The sequence below is a fragment of the Erinaceus europaeus genome, chromosome 9 (assembly GCF_950295315.1).
Source record: "Erinaceus europaeus chromosome 9, mEriEur2.1, whole genome shotgun sequence".
In the NCBI taxonomy this organism is placed as follows: Eukaryota; Metazoa; Chordata; class Mammalia; order Eulipotyphla; family Erinaceidae; genus Erinaceus; species Erinaceus europaeus.
The window spans coordinates 30,179,463-30,203,536 of NC_080170.1; the positions used below are offsets into that span (position 1 = coordinate 30,179,463).

Consider the following 24,074-nt stretch of genomic DNA (forward strand, 5'->3'; position numbering starts at 1 on the left):
GTATCCTGAAAGCCCACTAAGTAGTCTCTACAGGCTTACATTAAATGGGCCTATGTGTTTGCTTACTGACCTATTTCTTTGGTCCTTAGCCGTTTTTCATCTGCTGGTCATTCAGAAGAACAAGCAAAATACAGAGTTAATGTTTTCAAATAATTGTTAATTTTTTGGTAAATAATTGTTGAGGCATTTTCAAATAGCTCTTAGCCTCTTAGAATGGCTCTGTTTACAATGCTAACTTTAGTATATTTTCCCATTATGTTAGAAAGTTGTTTAGATAGCTTTAGACTGAAAGAGCTGATCTGTATTTTATGTAGTTGAGATGTAGAGAATAGAAACTCAGTTCAAACAAGTTTAAACATACAGGCAAAATTTGCCTCTCATAACCTACTAAGTCCAAGGCCATGGCTGGCATTAATTATCAGAGTTCTAGTGAAAGTCTAGTGAAAGTCTAGTGAAGGATTCTGATCGAAAATTGATTGCATGCTTTTACCTCAATTAATTGTTGTGTACAGAGGAATGTGGATGTGATTGACAAGCATTAAGATTATGTGCTGTGTGTGTGTGTGTGTGTGTTATGTGTGTGTGGTGTGTTGGTATCTTACTTAAAGTGCAGGTGTGCCACTAAAATAAGGGGTCTTGTTAGAGTTAAAAAAAAAATGAAGATAAAGCTTATTATAGATAAAATTACAAAGCTTGACTGTTGAATACAATTATAGAATGGTTCCTTATTTCCTTTTTAGTATTTTGTAGAGGTAGTCATATTTTAAATGTCTTTAGAGTTGAGCTTACTGTTGATTATCTGTTTTGTCAAACATCTTAGAGATTTTTTTTCTCTTAATGTTTTGAATAAATTTTCCTAGTTTAATTTTTGTTTTCCAAGTTTTGACATAATAGTATTATCTTTAAATTATGAAAAAGAGTATTATGACCAGCAGCAAAAAATGTGATGAAAACTAGGGAAGTACAATAAAAACCATAAAGACTTGTCACTTCATATCTACAAAAGTGGTTATAAGCAAAACTACAATAACAGCTGTTGGTAAGGATGTAGTTAAAATGGAACCCTTATATGTGACTGGTGGAAATGTCAAATTGTGTAGCCACTTTTTTTTTAAATATATATATTTTTTATTTATTTACTCCCATTTGTTGCCCTTGTTGTTTTATTGATGTCGTTTGTTGGATAGGACAGAGAGAAATGGAGAGAGGAGGGGAAGACAGAGGGGGAGAGAAACACAGACACCTGCAGACATGCTTCACCGCCTGTGAAGCGACTCCCCTGCAGGTGGGGAGCCGGGGGCTCGAACCAGGACCCTTGTGCTTTGCTCCATGTGCACTTAAACCACTGTGCTACTGCCGGACTCCCATGTAGCCACTTTGGAATGTTATTTGACAGTTCCTCAAGAAGCTAAACAGTTAATGTATAACCCCGTAATTTTACCCCTTAGATACTAGTTCAAGAAAACTGACAGCAAATATCTGTACAACAAAGTTTTGTACATGAATGTTCAGTCTCTTTACCCATAATATAAAAACTGGAAGTAACTCAGATGTCACCATCTAGTGAATGGATAAATAAAATGTGGTATAACCAGACAATAGAAAACTTCTGTCACTGCTTGAAAAGGAATCAAATACTTTTACATGCTACAACATACATGAACCTAATGAGTGTGGGGTTTTTTTTGTGGGGGAAATGATATGAAATTACATGGTGATGTTTAATGTGCAACTTTGTAAATATTCTAGAGACCACTGACTTCTACACTCTAAATGGATAAATTGTATGCTATAGAATTGTCCCTCAGTGGTGCTCTCATATTCTAACAAACCATCTACATGGAACTTAAGTAAAGTCTGTGATAACTTTCCACCACTTAAGGTTCACAGGTTAAGCTCTTGGCAGCTCTTTTTCACTATCTACTCTTCCCTGAATTAAACTCACTTATTCAGCAGATATTTTTTCAGCTTCTAAGTCCCAGGTTCTGTTATGAATGGAGAGAATAACATGAACAACACAACATGAACAACACAAACTAAGTTATTATTCTCTTGGAATTTACATTCTAGCATGCTAGAAATTAGATCACAGTTCAAAATTGACTGTGGGCATATTCACCTATTCTGCTATTATCGTAAATTTTTTAATGTTCTTTCATAAATTCAGATTTACAGTAAATAATGTGTTCAGATTTGAAAGGTAAGGACTTCCTATGTGTTTTGTATGTAATAGCTTCCCTTGAGATCTGTGGAAAAGCTTAATTTTTAGAATGGGAAGACCTAGGACTAAATCATTATAAGATTTTATTTATTTATTTTTATTAATGAGAAAGATAGACAAGAGAGAGAGAAAGAACCAGATATCACTCTGGTACATGTGCTGTCAGGGACTGAATTCAGGACCCCATGCTTGAGAATCCAATGCTCCATCTACTGCGCCACCTCCTGGACCACTGAGGTTTACTTTTTTTTTTTTTTTTTTTGCTTCCAGGTTTATCACTGGGCTTTGTGTTGTCACTATGAATCTGCTGCTCCTGGATACCATTTTTCCTTTCTTTCTTTCCCTTTTATTTAATAGGACAGAGAGAGAATGGGCAGATAGAGAGGAAGAAAGACATAAACACCTGCAGACCTGCTCCTCTGCTTGTGAAGCATCTCCACAGCAGGTGGGGAGTGGGGGTTTGAACTTGGATCCTTGCACATACAACTAGGTGCTCTTAACCCAGGTATGCCACCTCCCAGGCCCCTCAAGGTTTACTTTTTAAAAAAAATTATTTATTATTGGATAGAGACAAATTGAGGGGGAAGGGGAGATAGAGACAAGATACCTGCAGCACTGCTTCACCACTTGTGAAGCTTTCCCCCTACAGGCGGGGACCAGGGGCTTGAATCTGGGTCCTTGTGCACTGTAGTATGTGCACTTAACCATGTGCACCACTGCCTGACCCCTTCAGGGTTTACTTTGAATTTTATTATTAAAGATTTATTTACTACAACAGGAAAACCAGAGAGTCACTCAGCTCTGGCATACAGTAGTACAAGGGATTGAATTGGGGGTTTCAGGGATTCAAGTCCTATACTCTTAACTGACTAAGCTATCTCCCAGGTGCAATTTTTGTAAAATTTAAATTCCACCTTTGTGGGCACTTGTTTAACCATACAAATAAGGGTGGGATGCTAGATATGTGCTGTATTGCGCTGTCATCTACTAACTCAGCTACAAAGTTTTGTTTTTCCTAGATGTAGTTTTAGCCTTTGTGTGGTTTTGTATTAAAGAATAAACCCTGCCCTAACTGAAGCAGTTTGTTTTTATTACTGACCTACTTCTGAGTAGACTTTTCCTGAGTAAAAAAGGTCCCCAGACCTGTTTCTTCATTTATTTTTGTTTATTTTCCCTTTTGCTGCCATTGTTTTTTGTTGTTGTTGTTGTTGTACTTATTGTTAGTGATGTCATCATTGTTATTGATGTCATCATCGAAAGTCCCTTCTCACACACACACACACACACACACACACACACCCTGTGCTGCCACACATCCCTCCCCCCATTGTGTAGTGAAGGGGGGGTGTAATATGCACAAGAAGAAACGTGACACTTCTGCTTCTGCAGCAAGATTGGAAAGAGAAGTTTGTTAGGTGAGGTTGTATCACATTTAATGGCATGAAATTCTTTTTCCTGTTGACTCTTCTTATGTTAATATCTGGGGAAATCATTATTTCTTTATTATAATCTACATAGTGGTTCTCCTCCATTGTTGCTGTTATCCAGTTTGTCAAGTAACCAATATGGTTATTAAAAAAAAAAAAAAAAAAAAACCTCGACAACAAATAACCCCATCCAAAAATGGGGGGGGAGGACATGGACAGAATATTCAACACAGAAGAGATCCAAAAGGCCAAGAAACACATGAAAAAATGCTCCGAGTCTCTGATTGTCAGAGAAATGCAAATCAAGACAACAATGAGATACCACTTCACTCCTGTGAGAATGTCATACATCAGAAAAGGGAACAGCAACAAATGCTGGAGAGGGTGTGGGGTCAAAGGAACCCTCCTACACTGCTGGTGGGAATGTCAATTGGTCCAGCCTCTGTGGAGAACAGTCTGGAGAACTCTCAGAAGGCTAGAAATAGACCTACCCTATGATCCTGCAATTCCTCTCGTGGGGATATATCCTAAGGAACCCAACACATCCATCCAAAAAGATCTGTGTACACATAGGTTCTTGGCAGCACAATTTGTAATAGCCAAAACCTGGAAGCAACCCAGGTGTCCAACAACAGATGAGTGGCTGAGCAAGTTGTGGTATATATACACAATGGAATACTACTCAGCTATAAAAAATGGTGACTTCACCATTTTCAGCCGATCTTGGATGGACCTTGAAAAAATCATGTTGAGTGAACTAAGTCAGAAACAGAAGGATGAATATGGGATGATCTCACTCAGGCAGAAGTTGAAAAACAAGATCAGAAAAGAAAACACAAGTAGAACCTGAAATGGAATTGACGTATCGCACCAAAGTAAAAGACTCTGGGGTGGGTGGGTGTGGGGAGAATACAGATCCAAGAAGGATGACAGAGGACCTAGTGGGGATTGTATTGTTATATGGGAAACTGGGGAATGTTATGCATGTACAAACTATTTATTTACTGTTGAATGTAAAACATTAATTCCCCAATAAAGAAATAAAAAAAAAAAGGCAAACGAAACCATACCTCTCCTGCTTCAGTAGTGTGTCACTACATTCAGTTTCCAAACTCCTTATAAAGACCTTCAAGGCCTTACCATATCTGGTTCCTATATACATCTTGTGCCTCTCTTACATTATTATCTTAGTTCCTATCCTGTTACTATCTTTTAATTCTTCTAACCCTCTCCTCTTCTGGCCCTTCACACATGCTGTTCTGTTAAAAAAAAACCTTCCTTACTCCCTTACCTTTCTCCCTTGTCCTTAACTTACTTGGTTTTCTCATCTTATATCTTTTTTTTAAATGATTGTAGTTATTGTTGTTGTTACTGATGTTATCGCTGTTGGATAGGACAGAGAGAGATGGGGAAGACAGAGAGGAGGGAGAGAAGACACCTGCAGACCTGCTTTACTGCTTGAGAAGCGATTTTCCGGCAGGTGAGGAGTCGGGGGCTCGAACCGGGATCCTTATGTTGGTCCTTGCGCTTAACTCAGTACGCTACCACCTGACTCCCTCATCTAATATCTTCACAGTTTATTTACTTAGAGAGACTATCCCTCAGCAAGCTAACTGAAAAAGCTGGAGACTGGTTGATAGCTTACCTGGTAGTGCACAAACTTTACCTTGTACAAGGTCCCCAGTCCAAGCCCTTGGACACCATGTCATACCGACACAAGGGAAGCCTCATGAATGGTGGAGCAGTGCTATCAAGTTTCTCCTCTCTCAGTCTGTTTCTTCTTTGCCTCTCATTCCTTTAAAAAAATGAGTTTGCAGGAGTCAGGCAGTAGCACAGCCAGTTAAGCACAAGGACCAGCGTAAGGATCCTGGTTCAAGCCCCCCCACCCCCCCCCGGGTCTCCACTTTCAGGGTAGTCGCTTCATGAGCAGTGAAGCAGGTCTGCAAGTGTCTATCTCGCTCCCTTTCTTCCCTTCTTTCCATTTCTCTCTGTCCTAACAGGGACAACATCAATAACAACACCAATAGTAACTACAACAACAATGTAAAAAACAAGGGCAACAAAAGGGAAAATAAAATATTTTTTAAAACATTTTTTAAATAAGTTTGCTGGGAGCAGTGGAATGATGCAGACTCGTAACCTCAATGAAAACTCTGGGACAGATAAGAAAAAAAATTAAAGCTACCTGTTTTCCATAAGAACATAGATCATAATTTGCTAGTGTATTTACTTAACATTAATTTCTCCCATTAGATTATAAGCTCACATGAACTGTGGACTTTGTCTAGTTTATTGTTTATTTATTCCCTTTTGTTGCCCTTGTTTTATTGTAGTTATTGTTGTCATCTTGTTGGATAGAGAGAAATAGAGGAGGGGAAGACAGAGGGGAGAGAAAGAGAGACACCTGCAGACCTGCTTCACCACTTGTGAAGCGACTACCCTGCAGTTGGGGAGCCCAGGTTCGAATCGGGATCCTTAATGCTGGTCATTGCGATTTGCATCACCTGCGCTTAACCCGCTTCGCTACTGCCCGACTCCCCAACTCCCCTCAGTCTAGTTTATATACCCCTTAAGTGTGTCTGTCCATCTGTCTCTTTTCACCAAGGGATGAAACCAGAACCTTGCACATGTGTGATGCTACTGCAGAGCAACCTCCCCAGACCTGTTTCTTCATTTATTTTTATTTATTTTCCCTTTTGCTGCCATTGTTTGTTGTTGTTGTTGTTGTACTTATTGTTATTGATGTCATCATTGTTAGGATGGAGAGAGATGGGGAAGACGGGGAGAGAAAGACACCTTCAGACCTGCTTCACCACCTGTGAAACGAATCCCCTGCAGGTGGGGCATTTTTTTTTTTTTAGGGAGAGTGAGGAGGGAGGGGGGAAAGAGAGAGGGAGAATGTAAATTCTATCACCTATCGAGTTTTACTGGTGACTTCCATGGTACTCCCAGGAGGTGCCAGAGCTTGAACCCAGGGCCTTGCGCATGGAAAGGTGAGAACTTTACTAGGTGAACTTTCTCTTAGACCCTGTCTTTTTTTTTTTTTTAATATTTATATTTTTGTTTCCCTTTTTGTTTTATTGTTGTGGTTATTATTGATGCTGTTATTGCTGGGTAGGACAGAGAGAAATCGAGAGAGGAGGGAAGACAGACAGGGAGAGAAAGACACCTGTAGACCTGCTTCACCGCCTGTGAAGCGACTCCCCTGCAGGTGGGGAGCCAGGGGCTCGAACCGGAACCCTTTATTTTTTTCTTTCATTAAAATTTTTTTTTAATATTTATTCCCTTTTGTTGCCCTATGTTGCTTTATATTTTTTGGACTTTTAAAAATATTTTTTATATTTATTTATTCCTTTTGTTGTCCTTGTTGTTTTATTGTTGTAGTTATTATTGCAGTCATTGTTGTCGGATAGGACAGAGAGAAATGGAGAGGGGGGGGAGACGGGGAGAGAAAGACAGACACCTGCAGACCTGCTTCACCACTTGTGAAGCGACTTCCCTGCAGGTGAGGAGTCGGGGGCTTGAACCAGGATACTTATGCCGGTCCTTGCGCTTCGCACCACGTGTGCTTAACCCGCTGTGCTACCGCCCGACTCCCTAATATTCTCTTTTGTTGCCATTTTATTGTTGTAGTTATTGTTGTTATGGGTGTCATCGTTGTTGGATAGGACAGACAAATGGAGAGGGGGAGAGAAAGATAGACACCTGCAGACCTGCTTCACTGCCTGTGAAGCTGTACTCCCCTGAGGTGGGGTCCCGGAGGGCTCGAACCGGGATCCTTAGGCCAGACCTTGCACTTTGCGCCACCTGCATTTAACCTGCTGCGCTACCCCCCGACTCCCTAGACCCTGTCTTTATACATATCACAGAGGGAATTATTAAAGTTAAGTTGAGGGAGATAATTAAAACTTAAAGTATACTCTTATTAGAATTAGTATCTAGCTAAGACATTGCATTATAACATAATATAAATTTCAGATGTGCATCATTGAAAATCATCGTATATATCCTCTTATTCATGCCTCTCCACACCTACCCCCATTCTCCTTTTCTTTCTGGTAACCGCTAATTAGGCTCATATAAGTAAAAAAATTTTACGTCATTTTTTTTTCCTCAAAATTGAAAACTAATTATCCATGATTTTACGGTTGTTGATTTTTGGGAATGTTTCATTTTTCGTATGTGTTTGTGTATATATATTTGAGCTTAACTGAATTCTTAGACTAACTCATGGTTGTTGTTTTTTTGTTTGTTTTTGTTTTGTCTTACACCAGAGCTCCAGTCTGCTCTGGTTTATGGTGGTGCTGGGGATTGAACCTGGGACTTTGGAGCCTCAGGCATGAGAGACTCTTTGTATAAGTACAGCCGTTAAGTTATCCTCCCCAGGTTTTTCAGTCTTGGCCCATTGGCGTTTTGGAGTTGGGTGATTCTTTGTTGTGAGGAACTGCCCTGTCGTGCAGGATGTTTAGCAGCACCCTTTCCTATTCCCATAGAGATCAGTAGCATTTCACACACTGTAACAGATAAAACTATCAGAAGTGGCCAAGCTGCCCTTGGAGGGCAAAGTCACCCCAGATAAGAACCATCAGTGTGCAATTACATCACTTACTTAATTTCTCAGAAAAAAAACCAAGAAAACTACAGATCAGTGTCCCTAACAAATAGTTACATAATAGTGTGTAGGGGGCTACAGGTCCTGGAAAAGGATGACAGAGGACTTAGTGGGGGTTATATTGTTATGTGGAAAACTGAGAAACGTTATGCATGTATTTACTGTCGACTGTAAAACATTAATCCCCCAATAAAGAAAAAATTTTTAAAAGTTACGTAAAAATCCTCAACAGAATATTAGCAAGCTGAATTCAGTAGCATATTAAAAGGAACATATATGTTGACCAAGTGAAATTTGCCTCTGAAATTCAAAGATGATTAAATATGCAGTCACTGGGGGTCGGGCGGTGGCGCAGTGGGTTAAGCGCAGGGACCAGCGTAAGGATCCCGGTTCAAGCCCCCGGCACCCCACCTGCAGGGGAGTCACTTCACAGGTGGTGAAGCGGGTCTGCAGGTGTCTATCTTTCTCTCCCCTTCTCTGTCTTCCCCTCCTCTCTCCATTTCTCTCTGTCCTATCCAACAACAAATTGCGTCAACAAGGGCAATAATAATAACCACAACGAAGCTACAACAAGGGCAACAAAAGGGGGGGGGGAAATGGCCTCCAGGAGCGGTGGATTCATGGTGCAGGCACCGAGCCCAGCAATAACCCTGGAAGAGGGAAAAAATAAGTAAATAAGTAAATAAATAAATAAATAAACAAATATGCAGTCACTACTATAACAGAAGGAAAAGTTCCAGGAGACATAAGTCAGTGGTGAAAGAAAGTTTTTTTCTTTAAGAAAAAGAAGAGAATGGTATCAATCCCACCTTTTTATAGTTAGCACAGGGTGGGTACAGGTGGAAATATTTACGCAGAACAAGGAACAGTTGGTTTGGGGTTAACAGCTGTTCTCAATATTCAGGGCTTTTCTCTAACCTCACAGGTTGAGGGTATACAAGTAGCTAGCTCCCCTGCTAGAACCTCCAAACAAGCTCTCAAGGAGAAGGGATACAAATAAGTTTTCTGGTAATGTAGTTGGACTAGTTAGTAGCAAAAGAGGTATTTGTGTGCAATGAGAGTTCAGATAAGTTTTGGGGTTGAACTAATGAGTTTTTCTAGTAGATCCAATGTAATGGAGTGGAGGTAGGGGGCCAGGCGGTGGCGCACACATTACCAAGTGCAAGGACCCAGCTTCTTGTGTGCGCTCCCCCAACCTGCAGTAGTGAAGCAGGCTTGCTCCTCCCCCCCCCCCCCACTCCATGGTTATTGTTGGGGTTCCAGTCAAATCCACTGCTCCAGGGCTATTTTTTTTCTCCTTTTGTTGCCCTTTGTTTTTAATCATTGTGGTCATTATTATTGTTAATGCTGTCTTTGTTGTTGGATAGGACAGTAATAGAGGGTAAGACAGAGGTGAGAGAAAGATAGACACCTGCAGACCTGCTTCTCCGCTTGTGAAGCGACCCCCACCCAGTAGGTGGGGAGCTGGGGTCTCAAACTGGGATCCTTGTGCCAGTCCTTGAGCTTTGCGCCATGTGCGCTTAACCCGCGTACCACCCGACCCCCTTTCTCCCTTTCTGTCTCCTCCCCTCTCGATTTCTGTCTGTCTTATCTAATAAAAATAGAAAGAAAGAAGAAAAGCAAGTGGATTTTCTAACCTTGCACATGCATTACTTTTTAAAATAACTATGATTTGTATGTTGTGGGCAAGGTTATGGGTTATTTTATTCTTTGCACATTTGGATTCTATAAGCCCTATGACACAGTTTTAAGATTCATGATACACAGTTTTTGGAGCCCACTATAATAATAAATGAAAAACTGTAATTCATAATATACCCATTTATATTATAGATCTAATCAGTGATTTCAGAGAACTTTCAGTATTTAAGAATATAACTATGAAATGAAGATAGTAAACGTTTGTAACATTTTTACAATATTACTATTGAGAAAAAGACCAGAGCATCACTTCACCATTTTATGGATTGCTGGAGATCCCATAGGCAAGGTTTACTCTCTACTGTTAAGCCACCTCCCTGGACCCCAGAAGTAAAATTTGACTTAATATATACAGATGATTAGAAAAATAATGGGAGTATACATCAAAATGTCTTTCTAGGTGATATTCCGGAATGTAAGGTCATTAAAAAACTTTTCTTTAATTTTTTATAGACAATGAGAAGACAGCGAAATGAAGTTGTAGTTGAATTAAGAAAGGTGAGTCTGATTAATACTGGGTGTTCCCCAGTATAATTCTAACATTATAGTGTATATAGATGATCAAATATATATTAACCTCTGGTACTTGCTGTCATTTCTATTCCCCTTGAAAAGTGAAAAGATGTTTTTATGTGCTTGCCATACAACTTGTACTTTATCCAAAAATAAGGATATTATAGGATGGACTTTTTTTTTCCTATAATTTTTTTTAAGATTTTATTTATTGATTCATGAGAAATGATAGGAGTAGAGAAAGAACCAGACACCACTCTGGTACATATGCTGCCAAGAACTGAACTTAGGACCTCATGCTTGAGAGTCCAATGCCTTATCCACTGTGCCACCTCCCAGACCACTTTTCCTATAATTTTTAGTGACTTACAAAAAAAAAAATGTATGTGTATGTATACTTTCATAAGGCATACAGCTATACTAAATATTTTTGCTATTCACATTACTATAAATTTTATCAACTTGCAAATAATTTATGGTTGGGACTATAATTAAGAGTTTTCTCAGGGCTGGGTGGTGGCACACATGGTTGAGTGCCGTGACACTTGAGAGCTCTGGTCCATTGGTGTCTCTCCTTTATCTGTCTATCTGAATGAAAAAGTAACCTGGGAGCTATGTAATTGCACATGCGTAAAGTCCTAACACACTACAACAAAGCATTTAGCTTTCTAACTAAAATTCTCTATATAATTTTTTTTTTTTAAGAATAAAAGAGATGAACATCTTTTAAAGAGAAGGAATGTTCCACATGAAGATATTTGTGAAGACTCTGATATAGATAGTGACTATAGAGTGGTAAGTTACTGTTACTCTGGTAAGTTAAAACTAGTATTGAAAGACTTTATGTAAATTTTAAGGTGTCTTTTATTTACTTATTTCCTTTTTGTTGCCCTTGTTTTTATTGTTGTTGTAGTTATTATTGTTGATGTCATCGTTGCTGGATAGGGCAGAGAGAAATGGAGAGAGGAGGAAAAGAGAAAGGGAGAGAAAGACAGACACCTGCAGACCTGCTTCACCACCTGTGAAGCAACTCCCCTGCAGGTGGGGAGTGGGGGCTCGAACCAGTTATCCTTATGCCAGTCCTTGCACTTTGCACCACGTGCACTTAACCCGCTGCACTACCGCCCGACTCCCTTAAGGTGTCTTTTAAACTTAGTTTTCTCTTTCACTTTTTTCCCCAGCAAAATACCTCTCTGGAAGCTATTGTTCAAGTAAGTACCCTGCACCCCATCATTTATATTTCTTTCACATATCAATTATTGTGTATCTACATCAAAAACTTTTGTTTTGTCTTTAATAGAATGCTTCAAGTGATAACCAAGGAATTCAGTTAAGTGCAGTGCAAGCTGCTAGGTAAGTCGTGTTTAAGGGATTATTTGTTTTCTAGCCTACATAAAGGATCACTTTTCTGGTTGGAAATGAATAATATAGAAAGTGGAAAAAATATAAAAATGGATGTGTGCAATGGGTAGGGTATTGGGTGGAACTATGAAATCTTTTTTCACTTTGAATTTCTCCAGTCTACTTCTCATTTGAATGTCTCCTGAAAGTCACAACATAGAGTGCTGTTCTGTACACATGAATATCTATAAAGCAAGCACTGTTTTATACTGTGATATAGGCGTGTAAAGATCTCAACAGAAAATCTCTAGTGCTGCAGGTGTCTCTTTGTTTCTCCTCCTCTGTATCTTCCCCATCCTTCTTGATTTCTGACTGTCTTTCCAATAAATAAAGATAAAGAGAGAAATTGAAAGAGACGGAAGATAGAGGTAGAAAGAGAAAAATAGACACCTGCAGACCTACTTCACTGCTCATGAAGCTTCTCCCTTGCAAGTGGAAGGTGGGGCCTCAAACCAGGGTCCTTGCACATGGTAATGTGCGTTTAACCAGGTGTGCCACCACCAACCCCTGGAACATTATATTCTCCATTATGAGATTGTTGGTTTTGGAACTATTCTTCTTGACTTATTATTGCAAGATCATGAGAGCTCTAAGGCCCATAATACAAAGGTCCTCAATTTTTTTTTTCAATTTTTTTTATAATGGAGAAAAGACTGTATTATTATAAATTGTATTATATAGATTGTATTATATAAAATAGTGGTCCAGGAGGTGGCACAATGGATAAAGCACTGGACTCTCAAGCTTGAGGTCTTGAGTTTGATCCCTGGCAGCATATGAACCAGAATGATGTCTGGTTCTTCCCCCCCCCCCCCATCTTTCTCATAAATAAATAAAATCTTTTTTCCCCGAATTCCCTATATTTATTTATTTATTTTTAAGAATAATATACATAGTTTTCTTACAAATTTTTTTTTTAAATGCAACATTCTAAAAAAACCCAAAATTTACTATTGGTATTAATTCTTACAAGTTTGCTGTGGTAACATACACAAGTCAGGAACATTCAACATCAAAAGCTTTAGAATCTAAATGTAATAGCCCCTCAAAATGCTACCACCTGCATTTTTTTAAAAAGTATTTGCTCTACAAAGAATCTAAACAGCTATACAAAAATCTGTACAGTTTTTATACTGAAGCTAATATTGAGCTGCACTTGAATTCATATTCTCAGCAAAACAATTGCCTGAGTGCACACGCACACTCCACACATCAACACAGGATAGCCATCTATTCTTCATCTTCCTCCATTCTTCATCTTCTTCCTCCTCATCTTCCTCGTCATCATCATCTGGCTCATTCTTCTTCTTTGAGCCTGTTGGCCTGCCAGCGCCCTTCTTTCCTGCTTCACTTTTGCCCTTGGCACGGTATGCAGCAATGTCCTTTTCATATTTTCCCTTTAGTTTAGCTGCTTTCTGTTCATATGGATGTTTATCCTTAGCTAACTATTCAGACCACATTTCACCCAATTTGTTTGCAGTATCCCCAATGGATAGGCCAGGGTGTTCACTTTTTTTTTTTTAATTTCTTTATTGGGGAATTGATGTTTTACATTCGACAGTAAATACAATAGTTTGTAATAAATAAAATCTTTAAAATAAATAGGGAGTCAGGCGGTTAGTGCAGCAGGTTAAACGCATGTGGTGCAGAGCACAAGGACTGGCGTAAGGATCCCTGTTCGAGCCCCCAGCTCCCCACCTGCAAGGGGCCGCTTCACAAGGGGTGAAGCAGGTCTGCAGGTGTCTATTTTTCTCTCCTCTTCTCTGTCCTCCCCTCCTCTCTCTATTTCTTTCTGTCCTATCCAACAACGACAACATCAGTAACAACAATAATAACTACAACAATAAAACAAGGACAACAAAAGGGAATAAATATTTAAAAAATAATTTTCAGAAAGAGTACTAATGCCAAATACTTGATTCATAGTCATTTACATCAATCATGAATTTGAATTGAATTATGTCATTAAGTTTCTTTGAATGTCTGAATCTGTGTCTCCTTTTTCATAGGAAACTTTTGTCCAGTGATCGAAATCCACCAATTGATGATTTAATAAAATCTGGAATATTGCCCATTTTAGTCCATTGTCTTGAAAGAGATGACAAGTATGTACTTTTTTTTTTATTATTAGAATTTGCAGAAAACAGGACTTCCAAGTAATCAGGCAGACCTTTAAAGAAAGAGACTATGGGATAGAGTTGAAAAACCAAAGTTAAAAATAGTACAAGATGAGTTAAGAATAAAAGAAAAAGTTAGAGCCCATGTGGTACCTGAGAGTGATACACTTGACTTTTAAGTTTTTTAATTTAACACTGATCAGTTTGATCAGAAAGGTAATTGAGAAAACTATATGGTAATGTCTTAACAGAGAATTCTGATTGAAAATAAGGATGCCCTCCACCCAAAAAAAAAGAAAGAAAATAAGGATACCCAAGGAAGTTGTATGGTTTTTATATTAAAGAGATATCTTAGTCACTAAAGTTTTTTTTTAATGACAAATGTATATATATCTTTAGAAATAATACGTAATACTTTAATAATGCTAGAGGGTAAGAACAGTTGATAAATGTAAATATGCAAAAATGAGCTTACATTTTTTTTTTTTTTTAAGTGAAAATGCTAGTGTGAAAATACTTGTGTTTTTTAGTCCTTCTTTACAGTTTGAAGCTGCCTGGGCTTTGACAAACATTGCATCTGGAACCTCAGAACAAACGCAAGCAGTAGTTCAATCCAGTAAGTTGTCTCAACTGACAAAACTTTTTTTTTTTTTTTTAAGTTAGTAGAAAGTAATTTTTCCAAAAGAATTGTCTTATTTATGTTATAAACTAATAATTACACAATTGAGCCAGCTTAATATTACTTGGATCATTTTATTGTCTTAACTGACATTTTCAGCTTCTAAAAGTTCTTCAGTTCTTTAGTACAATAGCAGACTATTGTTGTAATCATACTGTGTTTATAGGATATGAAAATTGTTTTCTAATTATCATACAATTTCTATCTCATAATGAGATTTCCCACATAGTTATAGTGACACCTTTTGTAGTCTATTGAAATATTTGCTTTTTTATTCTTATTATCTTATTTTTCTTATGTCTTATAAGAAATGTAAATGGGAAATGATTATTAGTTTTCTGAATACTATTTGATTCTTCTACAAAAGAAATAAAGTTTGGAGTTTTTGTTTGTTTGGAGTTTTTATTACTTTAATGATTTTTATAGAAGGCACTTTAAAAATCCTCTTTAAGTGTAAAAGCAATATAGTTACCTAAACTTATTACAACCTTAAGTACTAATTTCTACATGATTTGAAAAGGAGTGTTTTCAAACAGGCGTTTTATTATATAAAGACATTTGCATTTACATAAGTTTTAATAAAACTTACTTTAATTTGGGGTTTAGATGTTTTGGGTAAGTTTTTTTCTGGCTTCGCATGTACTTTATGTTCATTTTTGTATAGATTGTTTTGTAAATTTTGTGGTCTCAAAACAATGTTTTAATACCTCAATCTCTTTCCTTTCTGTTTTATGTGCTCTTTAAAGATTAGGAAGAGGCTTAGAATTTGTCTTAATGCTGCCAGTCTTAATATATCAAAAATAATGGATAAGTGAATTACTTTTTATTGTAGGTAAGCATGATTGATCTGCAAGTACTTAAACAACTTTTCAAGGTTTTAATATCAGGTAGAAGGAAATAGAAGAAACACTTGTTCTGTGCAATATTGTGTTCAGATACAGACCTTTCTTGGTGTCTCTCATCCTTGGTAAGAACAGACTTGTTTCTAGTTCCAAAAATCTCACATGGCACAGGGATCAGTGACCTGTGTAAAAACCCATATATCATTCTAGATTTATACATTTAAAAGTTTTTTTAATTGGGTTTGAATCCAATTTAATTGAGTGAAATTTTATCAATTTAATTTGACATATATCTGTACATTAGAACTATTATTCTGAAGAAGTCTCAGAGCCTGGCAGAAGTTTACTAGTTCTATTCCAATGAAAATCATTTAATGAGAATATTTTTTTGATAGGCAAGATTGGATTTTTTTGCAAGATTGGATTTTCATTTATAGTTCAGTATTGTCAGTTTTTTTTCCTTCAGTTGACATATAACGATAGCATCAGCCCTAACTGATATTTAATATTTTCTTCAGATGCTGTGCCACTTTTCTTGAGGCTTCTTCATTCACCCCATCAAAATGTCTGTGAGCAAGCAGTGTGGGCATTGGGAAACATCATAGGTTTGTAAAACATTTGTAAACTAATCTAACAGCTGTAGAATGAAAAATAATCTTCCCTTTTCTGTATGCATTCTTGTAAAATATAATTTAAGGAAATTCTGTTTAAATATATGCCCATACTAAACAAAATGACATTTTTTTAATTGTTTACAATACTGTTATGAATTTTGAATAGTGTCAGCTTTTTGTTTTGTCACTGGAGCTTCACCACTCTGAGCAAGTGTGTCATGTCCATCCCCCCCCCCCCAGCCTTCCATTAGAGAAAAGATAGGGGAAAGATACTACAGTGCCAAAGCTTCCTCCAATGTGGTGGAGACCAGGCTCAGACCTGGGTCATGCATATGGCAAAGTAAGTGCACCATAAGTGTCAGTTCTTTTTTTTTTTTTTTTTTTAAGATTTTATATATTTATGAGAAAGATGAGAGAGAGAGACAGAGAGAACACCAGACATCACTCTGTTACATGTGCTGCCAGGGATTGAACTCAAGACCTCATGCTTGAGAGTCCAGTGCTTTATCCATTGCGCCACCTCCTGGATCACAAGTGTCAGTTCTTAATGAAATAACTATGAGGTCTGAATTTGAATGGGAGGTCCTTTTACTCCTGGAATCTCTCAACTATTATAAAAAGTAATAAATAGGGAGTTGGGCAGTAGCACAGCGGATTAAGCACACATGGTGCAAAGCGGAAGGGGCATAAGGATCCCGGTTCGAGCCCCTGGCTCCCCACCTGCGGGGAGAGGGGGGTTGCTTCACAAGCAGTGAAGCAGGTCTGCAGGTGTCTTTCTCTCCCCCTCTGTCTTCTCCTCTCTCCATTTCTCTCTGTCCTGTCCAACAACAATGACATCAATAATAATAATCACAACACCGATAAAACAACAAGGGCAACAAAAAGGGAAAAATAGTCTCCAAGAGCAGTGGATTCGTGGTGCAGGCACTGAGCCCCAGCAATAACCCTGGAGGCAAAAAAAAAAAAGTAATAAATAAAAAAGAAGCAAAACTCAAGTTAGTAACTTTTCTCCATTAGTGACAATTTAGAGAATTCTAAATTGAAAAATGTCTATATCACTATAGTTTTCAGTACACTAAAATATAGTAACATTGGGGCTAAAAGTTGGCTCACCAGGTAGAGGGCACATTTTGCCAAGTGTGAGGACCTGAGTTTGAGTCCAAGACTGGCAAGTGGGAGCACCATACAGAGGAGAAGCTTTAAGAGCAGTGAAGTTGTACTGATGATGTCCACCATCTTTCTTTTGTACTGTCCCCCTCAGCCTTTCAGTCTCGGAGGCAGGAAGGGTTGGGTTGTCCAATAAAAGCATAGAGTAATGTATGCACAAAACCCCAGTGAAACCCTAATGGAAAGAAAAAAATCATGACATTATGATCATAGAGGTTTTCTGTAGCTTATAGATTCTTCTTAAATATTGATCACATTTACCATAATTTTAAGATTTTTCTCTAGAAATAATTATAGGGGTCCTGGAGGTGGTACAATTAATAAAGCATTTGGACTCACAAGCATGAGGTCCTGAGTTCAATCCCTAGCGACACATGTACCAGAGTGGTATCTGGTCCTTTCTCTGTCATTAATAAAATAAATAAAATCTTTAAAAAAAAAAAGAAAAAAGAAAGAAAGAGAATGAAAGAAATACAGGAAAGATAATTTTGAGAAAGACAGTTCTAGTATTTCAGATTTTTTTCTGTTTTGTTTTTTGCCTCCAGGGTTATCAGCTCGGTGTTGGCACTATGAATCCACTGCTGCTGGTGGCCATTTTTTCCATTTTTTATTGGATAGGACAGAGTGAAATTGAGTGAAGAGGGGAAGATAGATAGAGTGGGGGACAGAAAGACACCTGCAGAACTGCTTTACTGCTGGTGAAGTGACTACCCTGCTGGTGGAGAGCCAGGGGATTGAACCAGGATCCTTGTGCGGTCATTGTTGGTCATACTACATGCATTTAACCTAGTGTGCTACCACCTGATCCCTAGAGGTTTGTTTTTTTTTTTTAAGTTTTTTTAAATATTTATTTTCCCTTTTGTTGCCCTTGTTTTTTATTATTGTTGTAGTTATTATTGATGTCATCATTGTTGGATACGTCAGGGAGAAATGGAGAGAGATGGGGAAGACAGAGGGGGAGAGAAAGATAGACACCTGCAAACCTGCTTCACCACTTGTGAAGCGACTCCCCTGCAGGTGAGGAGCCGGGGGCTTGAACCAGGATCCTTATAAAGGATCCTTGTGCTTCTTGCCGTATGTGCTTAACCCGCTGTGCTACTGCCCAACTCCCAGGGGTTTGTTTTCTAACTAGATCCTGACATTTTTCCAAACTCAAGGTTCACAGAACTATTTTTATTTACTGATGAGAGAGAGAACACTAAAAAGGACCAAGTGGTGGCTCACCTGGTTGAACACATAGGTTACAACCCACTCTACTAGGGAAAGAGAGGCAGACTGGGAGTATGGACCGACCAGTCAACACCCATGTTCAGCAAGGAAGCAACTACAGAAGCCAGACCTTCCACCTTCTGAAACCCACAATGATCTTGGGTCCATACTCCCAGAGGGATAAAGAATGGGAAAGCTATCAGAGGAGGGGGTAGGATATAGAGATCTGGTGGTGGGAATTGTGTGGAGTTGTACCCCTCCTATCCTATGGTTTTGTTAATGTCTCCTTTTTAAAATAAATTTTAAAAAAAATGCACAAGGACCCTGGTTCAAGCCACCCAAACCCACGTGCAGGGGTAAAGTTTTATAAGTGGTGAAGCAGGGCTGCAGGTATCTCTCTGTCTCCTTCCTCCAAGGACTGGCATAAGGATCCTGGCTCCCTACATGCAGGGGAGTTGCTTCATAAGCGATGAAGCAGGTCTACAGGTGTCTGTCTTTCTCTTCCCCTCTCTGTCTTCCCCTTCTCTCTCCATTTCTCTCTGTCCTATCCAACAATGATGACATCACTAACAACTACAAAAACAACAAGGGCAACAAAAAGGAAATAAATATTTTAAAAAACTAAAAAAAAAAAAAAAAAAAGCTGTTACACTAGATATAGAAATTAAAATTTTTGGCTCTTTAGGGCAGTGAGTCTTAAACTTCAAGTATATTAAAGTACAGAAAGCTGCATTGAGTCCAGTGCTGTATATTTCTGAATTACTCATTGTAAGGCTATTTTATTGAAATGATATATCCTTTCTGCAGGTGATGGACCACAGTGTAGAGATTATGTCATAAGTCTTGGTGTTGTGAAACCTTTACTTTCCTTCATAAGTCCATCTATTCCTATAACTTTCTTAAGAAATGTCACTTGGGTTATGGTCAACTTATGTCGCCACAAAGACCCACCACCCCCAATGGAAACCATTCAGGAGGTAAGGTGTATTTTCTTTAACTAGGAGGTAGATACCATCAGGTCTGTGTGTATCTGTTAAAATTTCCATATTTCTCTTTTCAGATTCTTCCAGCTCTTTGTGTTTTAATTCACCACACTGACGTAAATGTGAGTAAATGCCGCCCTTCGTATTTGTACATATGTGTGTGCATGCTGATGTAAATGTGAGTAAATGCTGCCCTTCGTATTTGTACATATGTGTGTGCGTGTCTATGATTACCCTTGTGACACACATGGGAGAGAAAAAGTTACACTGGATGTCAAGACTTTGTGCTTTATCAGACTTTTCTATTATGAGAGATTTTTATTTGTTTTCATTAGCGATACAGAGAAGGGAGAAAGACTGGAACACTGCTCAACTCTGGCTTATGATAGTGCTGAGGATTGAATCTGGGACCTTGGAGCCTCAGGCATGAAAATCTACATAAGCATATGCTGTCTCCCCAGCCTATATCTATAATTTAATTACCAGTTAATGATTTCTCAGTAAGATTATATCTTGGAAACTTGATTTGGCAGTAGGGCAGCTATGCCTATTGGTAGTTTTACTTTAATATAAATACTTGTACATTTATGTATGGGCTTATATTTTTATACGGATGACAGCAAAACATCAGTACAGACAAGATTTAAGAAATTTGTCTTGTTCATTCTACTAACACAGATAGCCCAGGATAAAACAATTCAGGAAATATGGGTGAGTTAGAAAACTTCTGTTTCAAAAAGTCAGACTAGCCGTCATTGTGTTAGAAAAGCTATGGATTTGGTGGGTAAATATAAAAATATAATTGTCCGAAATTATAGACTAAAAAAATTAGTAGTAGTAGTATAAATTAAAGAGGCTTTTGTTTATTTTTAGATATAGAGAAAGGGTTTTCCTGGGTGTGGAGGGTGGGCCCCAGAGGGCTGTAGCCATCTTATTGTAACTCTAGAGAAAGGGTTTTCCCATATCCTTGAGTTTGGTGTTGCATGCCCTTAGCATTTGGGGGTAGGGGGTTCGTTACTATTATAACCCTGTTATTCCATAACGTTGTAAATCAATATTAAATCACTAATAAAATTTAGAAGAAATGTCTTTACTATTCTATGTGTTAAGTCATTTATAACTTAGTGAAGGTATAGTTAAGTTGTATCCAATTAAGATTATATACTAATCGGTACTTGGGATCATTAGTAACCTAAATATCCTGAATGTTGCTTTAAAAAATTGTGACTGCCTGCTACAAACATAGGTGATGATATTTAAAACATTAGAGAAGCTTATGATCCAGTGAATTTAAGTGAAAGAATAAAGGACATAAGTTAGAACAACAGTTAATTAATTAATTTCATTGACATGATATTCAAAGGCTATTTGAATTTTCATTTTATCCGTTAGATATTGGTAGATACAGTCTGGGCCCTCTCGTACCTTACTGATGCTGGCAATGAGCAGATACAGATGGTAATAGATTCAGGAATAGTCCCTCATTTGGTTCCTCTGCTCAGTCACCAGGAAGTTAAAGTCCAGGTGAGTATGTTTCCTAGACTTTTTTATTTTCCTCTTTTCCATTCTACTCATCCTATCCTAATGTCCTCCTGTATTCCTTTAGTAGAATGCACACTTTACCTTGTGCACTCAGGTTGGACCCAAGACCCAGGTTGGAGCATTGTAAGAAAGGGGAGGCTTCACAAGTGGTGGATTGGCATTGTGTTTCAGTTTATCTTTTCTTCCAGTTTATCTGGAGAAACAGAGTCCCTTTTCCTCCATGTGCTAGAGTAATGTTATCCCTTTCTCTTCTTCCTTCCCACCCCCCATACATTTTTTAAAGAAAACCAGCTGATGTGAAATGTTAAAGCTTTACTGCTAGATTCTTGGTTCTAATATATTAATCTAATGTCTATACTTAGATCAGTGTTACAGTTTGGTTTTGTAGTAACTTTTGAAAGTAAGAAGTTGCCTAATTTTATTTTTCATAACTATTTTGGATGTTACTGCAATTCTTGTATTTACTTTTTTTAAATTATTTTATTTATTTTCCCTTTTGTTGCCCATGTTGTTTTATTGTTGTTCTTGTTGGATAGGACAGAGAAAAGGAGATGGGGTAAAGAAAGAGAGACACCTGCAGACCTGCTTCACCACCTGTGAAGCGACTCCCTGCAGGTGGGAGGCCAGGGCTCGAACTAGGATCCTTAACACCAGTCCTGGCGCTTCTCGCCTTGTGCGCTTAATCCACTGTGCTACCACCTGACCCCCTCTATTTACTTTTTTAACTTGCTATCAGAGCTCCACACTTCACTATTTATTTAGGTGAGAGAGAAAAAGAGTGTCACTCCAGCACATTCAGTACCAGGAATTGAACTCAGAACCTCATTACTTTTTTTTCTTAATATTCATTTATTTATTCCCTTTTGTTGCCCTTGTTGTTTTATTGTTGTTGTTGATGTCGTTGTTGTTGGATAGGACAGAGAGAATGGAGAGATGAAGGGAAGACAGAGAAGGGGTGAGAAAGATAGACACCTGCAGACCTGCTTCACCGATTGTGAAGCAACTCCCCTGCAGGTGGAGAGCCAGGGGCACGAACTGGGATCCTTACACTGGTCCTTGTGCTTAGCGCCACGTGCACTTAACCCGCTGTGCTACTGCCCGACTCCCCTAGAACCTCATACTTAAGAGACCATCCAACACTATCTGCTGAGCAGAACATGATCAGTTGATTTTCTTTTCTTTTAAGTATTTTATTTTTTGAGAGAGATGCAGAGAAACACCAGAGCACTGCTCAGCTCTGGCTTATGGTAGTGCAGGGGATTGAACCTGGGACTTCAGAGCCTCAGGCAAGAGAGTCTCTTTGCATAACCACTATGCTATCTACCCCCACCTTGATCAGTTGATTTTCAACAGAGGTGCCAAGAAAATTAAATAAGCAGAGAGTCTCTTTAGCAAATGGTGATTTCAGCAGATTTTGATAAGTCTACTGGGTAGCCACATATAAAAGAATGAAATTGTACCCTTATTTACACCATATAAGAAAATTAACTCATAGATGTAGAGAAATAATTTACTCTGTAGAGAACGTGCCTTGCCATGCATAACACTCCGGCCTTGAGACCCAGCCCCACACGAGAGCATTAGAGACAGCACGAGGGATATCTGTGGGGAAGAGCTTCACAAGTGATTGAGAAGTATGGTTATCTCTGTAGCTCTTATCTTCTATTAAAGGGGGGCGGGGGGATAGCTACCAGGAGCAATGGTGAGTTGTGCAGACACTGAGCCTGAGGAATAGCCCTGGTGGCAAGAAATAAAATGCCCACGTGCCTGTGCCCAGGTAATAACTCAGTGGAATTGCTTAGGCACAAAGACAACACCTGACATAAAAAAAAAAAAAAAAAGAAAAAGAAAGAAAATGCCTTGTGATTATATGCTAGTAGTCACTGTATAAGTTTTAGTATACTAAAATAATCACTACCCACCTGCAGGGGAGTCGCTTCACAGGCGGTGAAGCAGGTCTGCAGGTGTCTATCTTTCTCTCCTCCTCTCTGTCTACCCCTCCTCTCTCCATTTCTCTCTGTCCTATCCAACAATGACAACAACAATAATAACTACAACAATAAAACAACAAGGGCAACAAAGGGAATAAATAAATTTAAAAATAAATAAATATAAAATAATCACTGAATTGTACATTTTGAAAGAGGGCATGTTTAGTATGTAAATAATCTCGATTTTTTAAAAGTACCCTAGTGGGGTGGTGATGCCACCTCCTGAACACATACTTTGCAGTGTATGAGGACCTGTGTTTCAACCTCCAGCCCCCATCCCACATGCAGGAAGGAAACTTCACAACTGTACAACAGTGCTTCAGGTGTCTCTCTTACCCTCTTTCTCCTTATTTCTCTATCTTTAAAAAAGGAGGGGGTGGGGGGAAAGAAAATAGCCACCTGGAGCAGTGTACTTGTCCAGTAGGTGCTAAGTCTCAGTCATAACCTTGGTGGTAAGAAAAAAGAAACCCTGGGTCACTGCTCTTAAAAAAAAAGACAAAATAGGAGCCAGGCAGTGGCATACCTGGTTGAATGTGTGTATTACAATACACAAGGACTGGATTCAAATGCCTGGTCTCCACTTGTAGAGGGAAGCTTCATGCTTGGTGAAGCAGTACTATAGGTATCTTTCTCTCCCTCTCCCCTCCATCTCTGGTTCTATCTACCTTTCCCCTTTCAATGTCTGTCCAATATATAATAAATAAAATATTGAAGAAAAAGACAAGATAGCCATTTTTAAAAAATTTGACAGAAAGCTATTTACAACTTGAGAAAAATAAGTGATTCAAATTCTTGTGATAATGTAATTTCAACTTATTGAAGATGTGCCCCCCCCCGGCATTTTTTTAAATAGGATGTATATATGTGAAAGGGGGCAGGGAAAGGGAACCAGCATCACTCTGGTACATGCAGTGACAGGGATAGAACTCAAGACTTCATGTCTGAGAGTCCAGTGCTTTATCCCTGAGCCATCTCTCTGCTTGCAAGGCACTGTGTTTTTAATGTATGGAAACTACCTAAAATCTAAAGTGTTTATTATTTCTTTATTACACTAA

At 38.4% G+C, this 24,074-nt stretch overlaps 1 protein-coding gene and 1 long non-coding RNA gene across 2 annotated transcripts in view; both read left to right on the plus strand.

Moving 5' to 3' along the window:
• Positions 1-24,074, plus strand: part of KPNA4 (karyopherin subunit alpha 4) — a 48,807-nt gene that overhangs the window by 9,039 nt on the left and 15,694 nt on the right. Inside the window, exons 2-11 of the mRNA XM_007524062.3 lie at positions 10,415-10,459; positions 11,180-11,269; positions 11,656-11,685; positions 11,775-11,827; positions 13,885-13,980; positions 14,523-14,608; positions 16,032-16,118; positions 19,311-19,480; positions 19,564-19,608; positions 20,879-21,010. Of these exons, the coding sequence (XP_007524124.1) occupies positions 10,415-10,459; positions 11,180-11,269; positions 11,656-11,685; positions 11,775-11,827; positions 13,885-13,980; positions 14,523-14,608; positions 16,032-16,118; positions 19,311-19,480; positions 19,564-19,608; positions 20,879-21,010 (834 nt within the window). The remainder of the gene's footprint in view (positions 1-10,414; positions 10,460-11,179; positions 11,270-11,655; positions 11,686-11,774; positions 11,828-13,884; positions 13,981-14,522; positions 14,609-16,031; positions 16,119-19,310; positions 19,481-19,563; positions 19,609-20,878; positions 21,011-24,074) is intronic.
• On the plus strand, positions 16,126-17,467 carry LOC132540369 (uncharacterized). The gene is made up of 2 exons (XR_009551549.1): positions 16,126-16,488; positions 16,669-17,467. It is a non-coding gene; the product is annotated as an uncharacterized LOC132540369 (long non-coding RNA).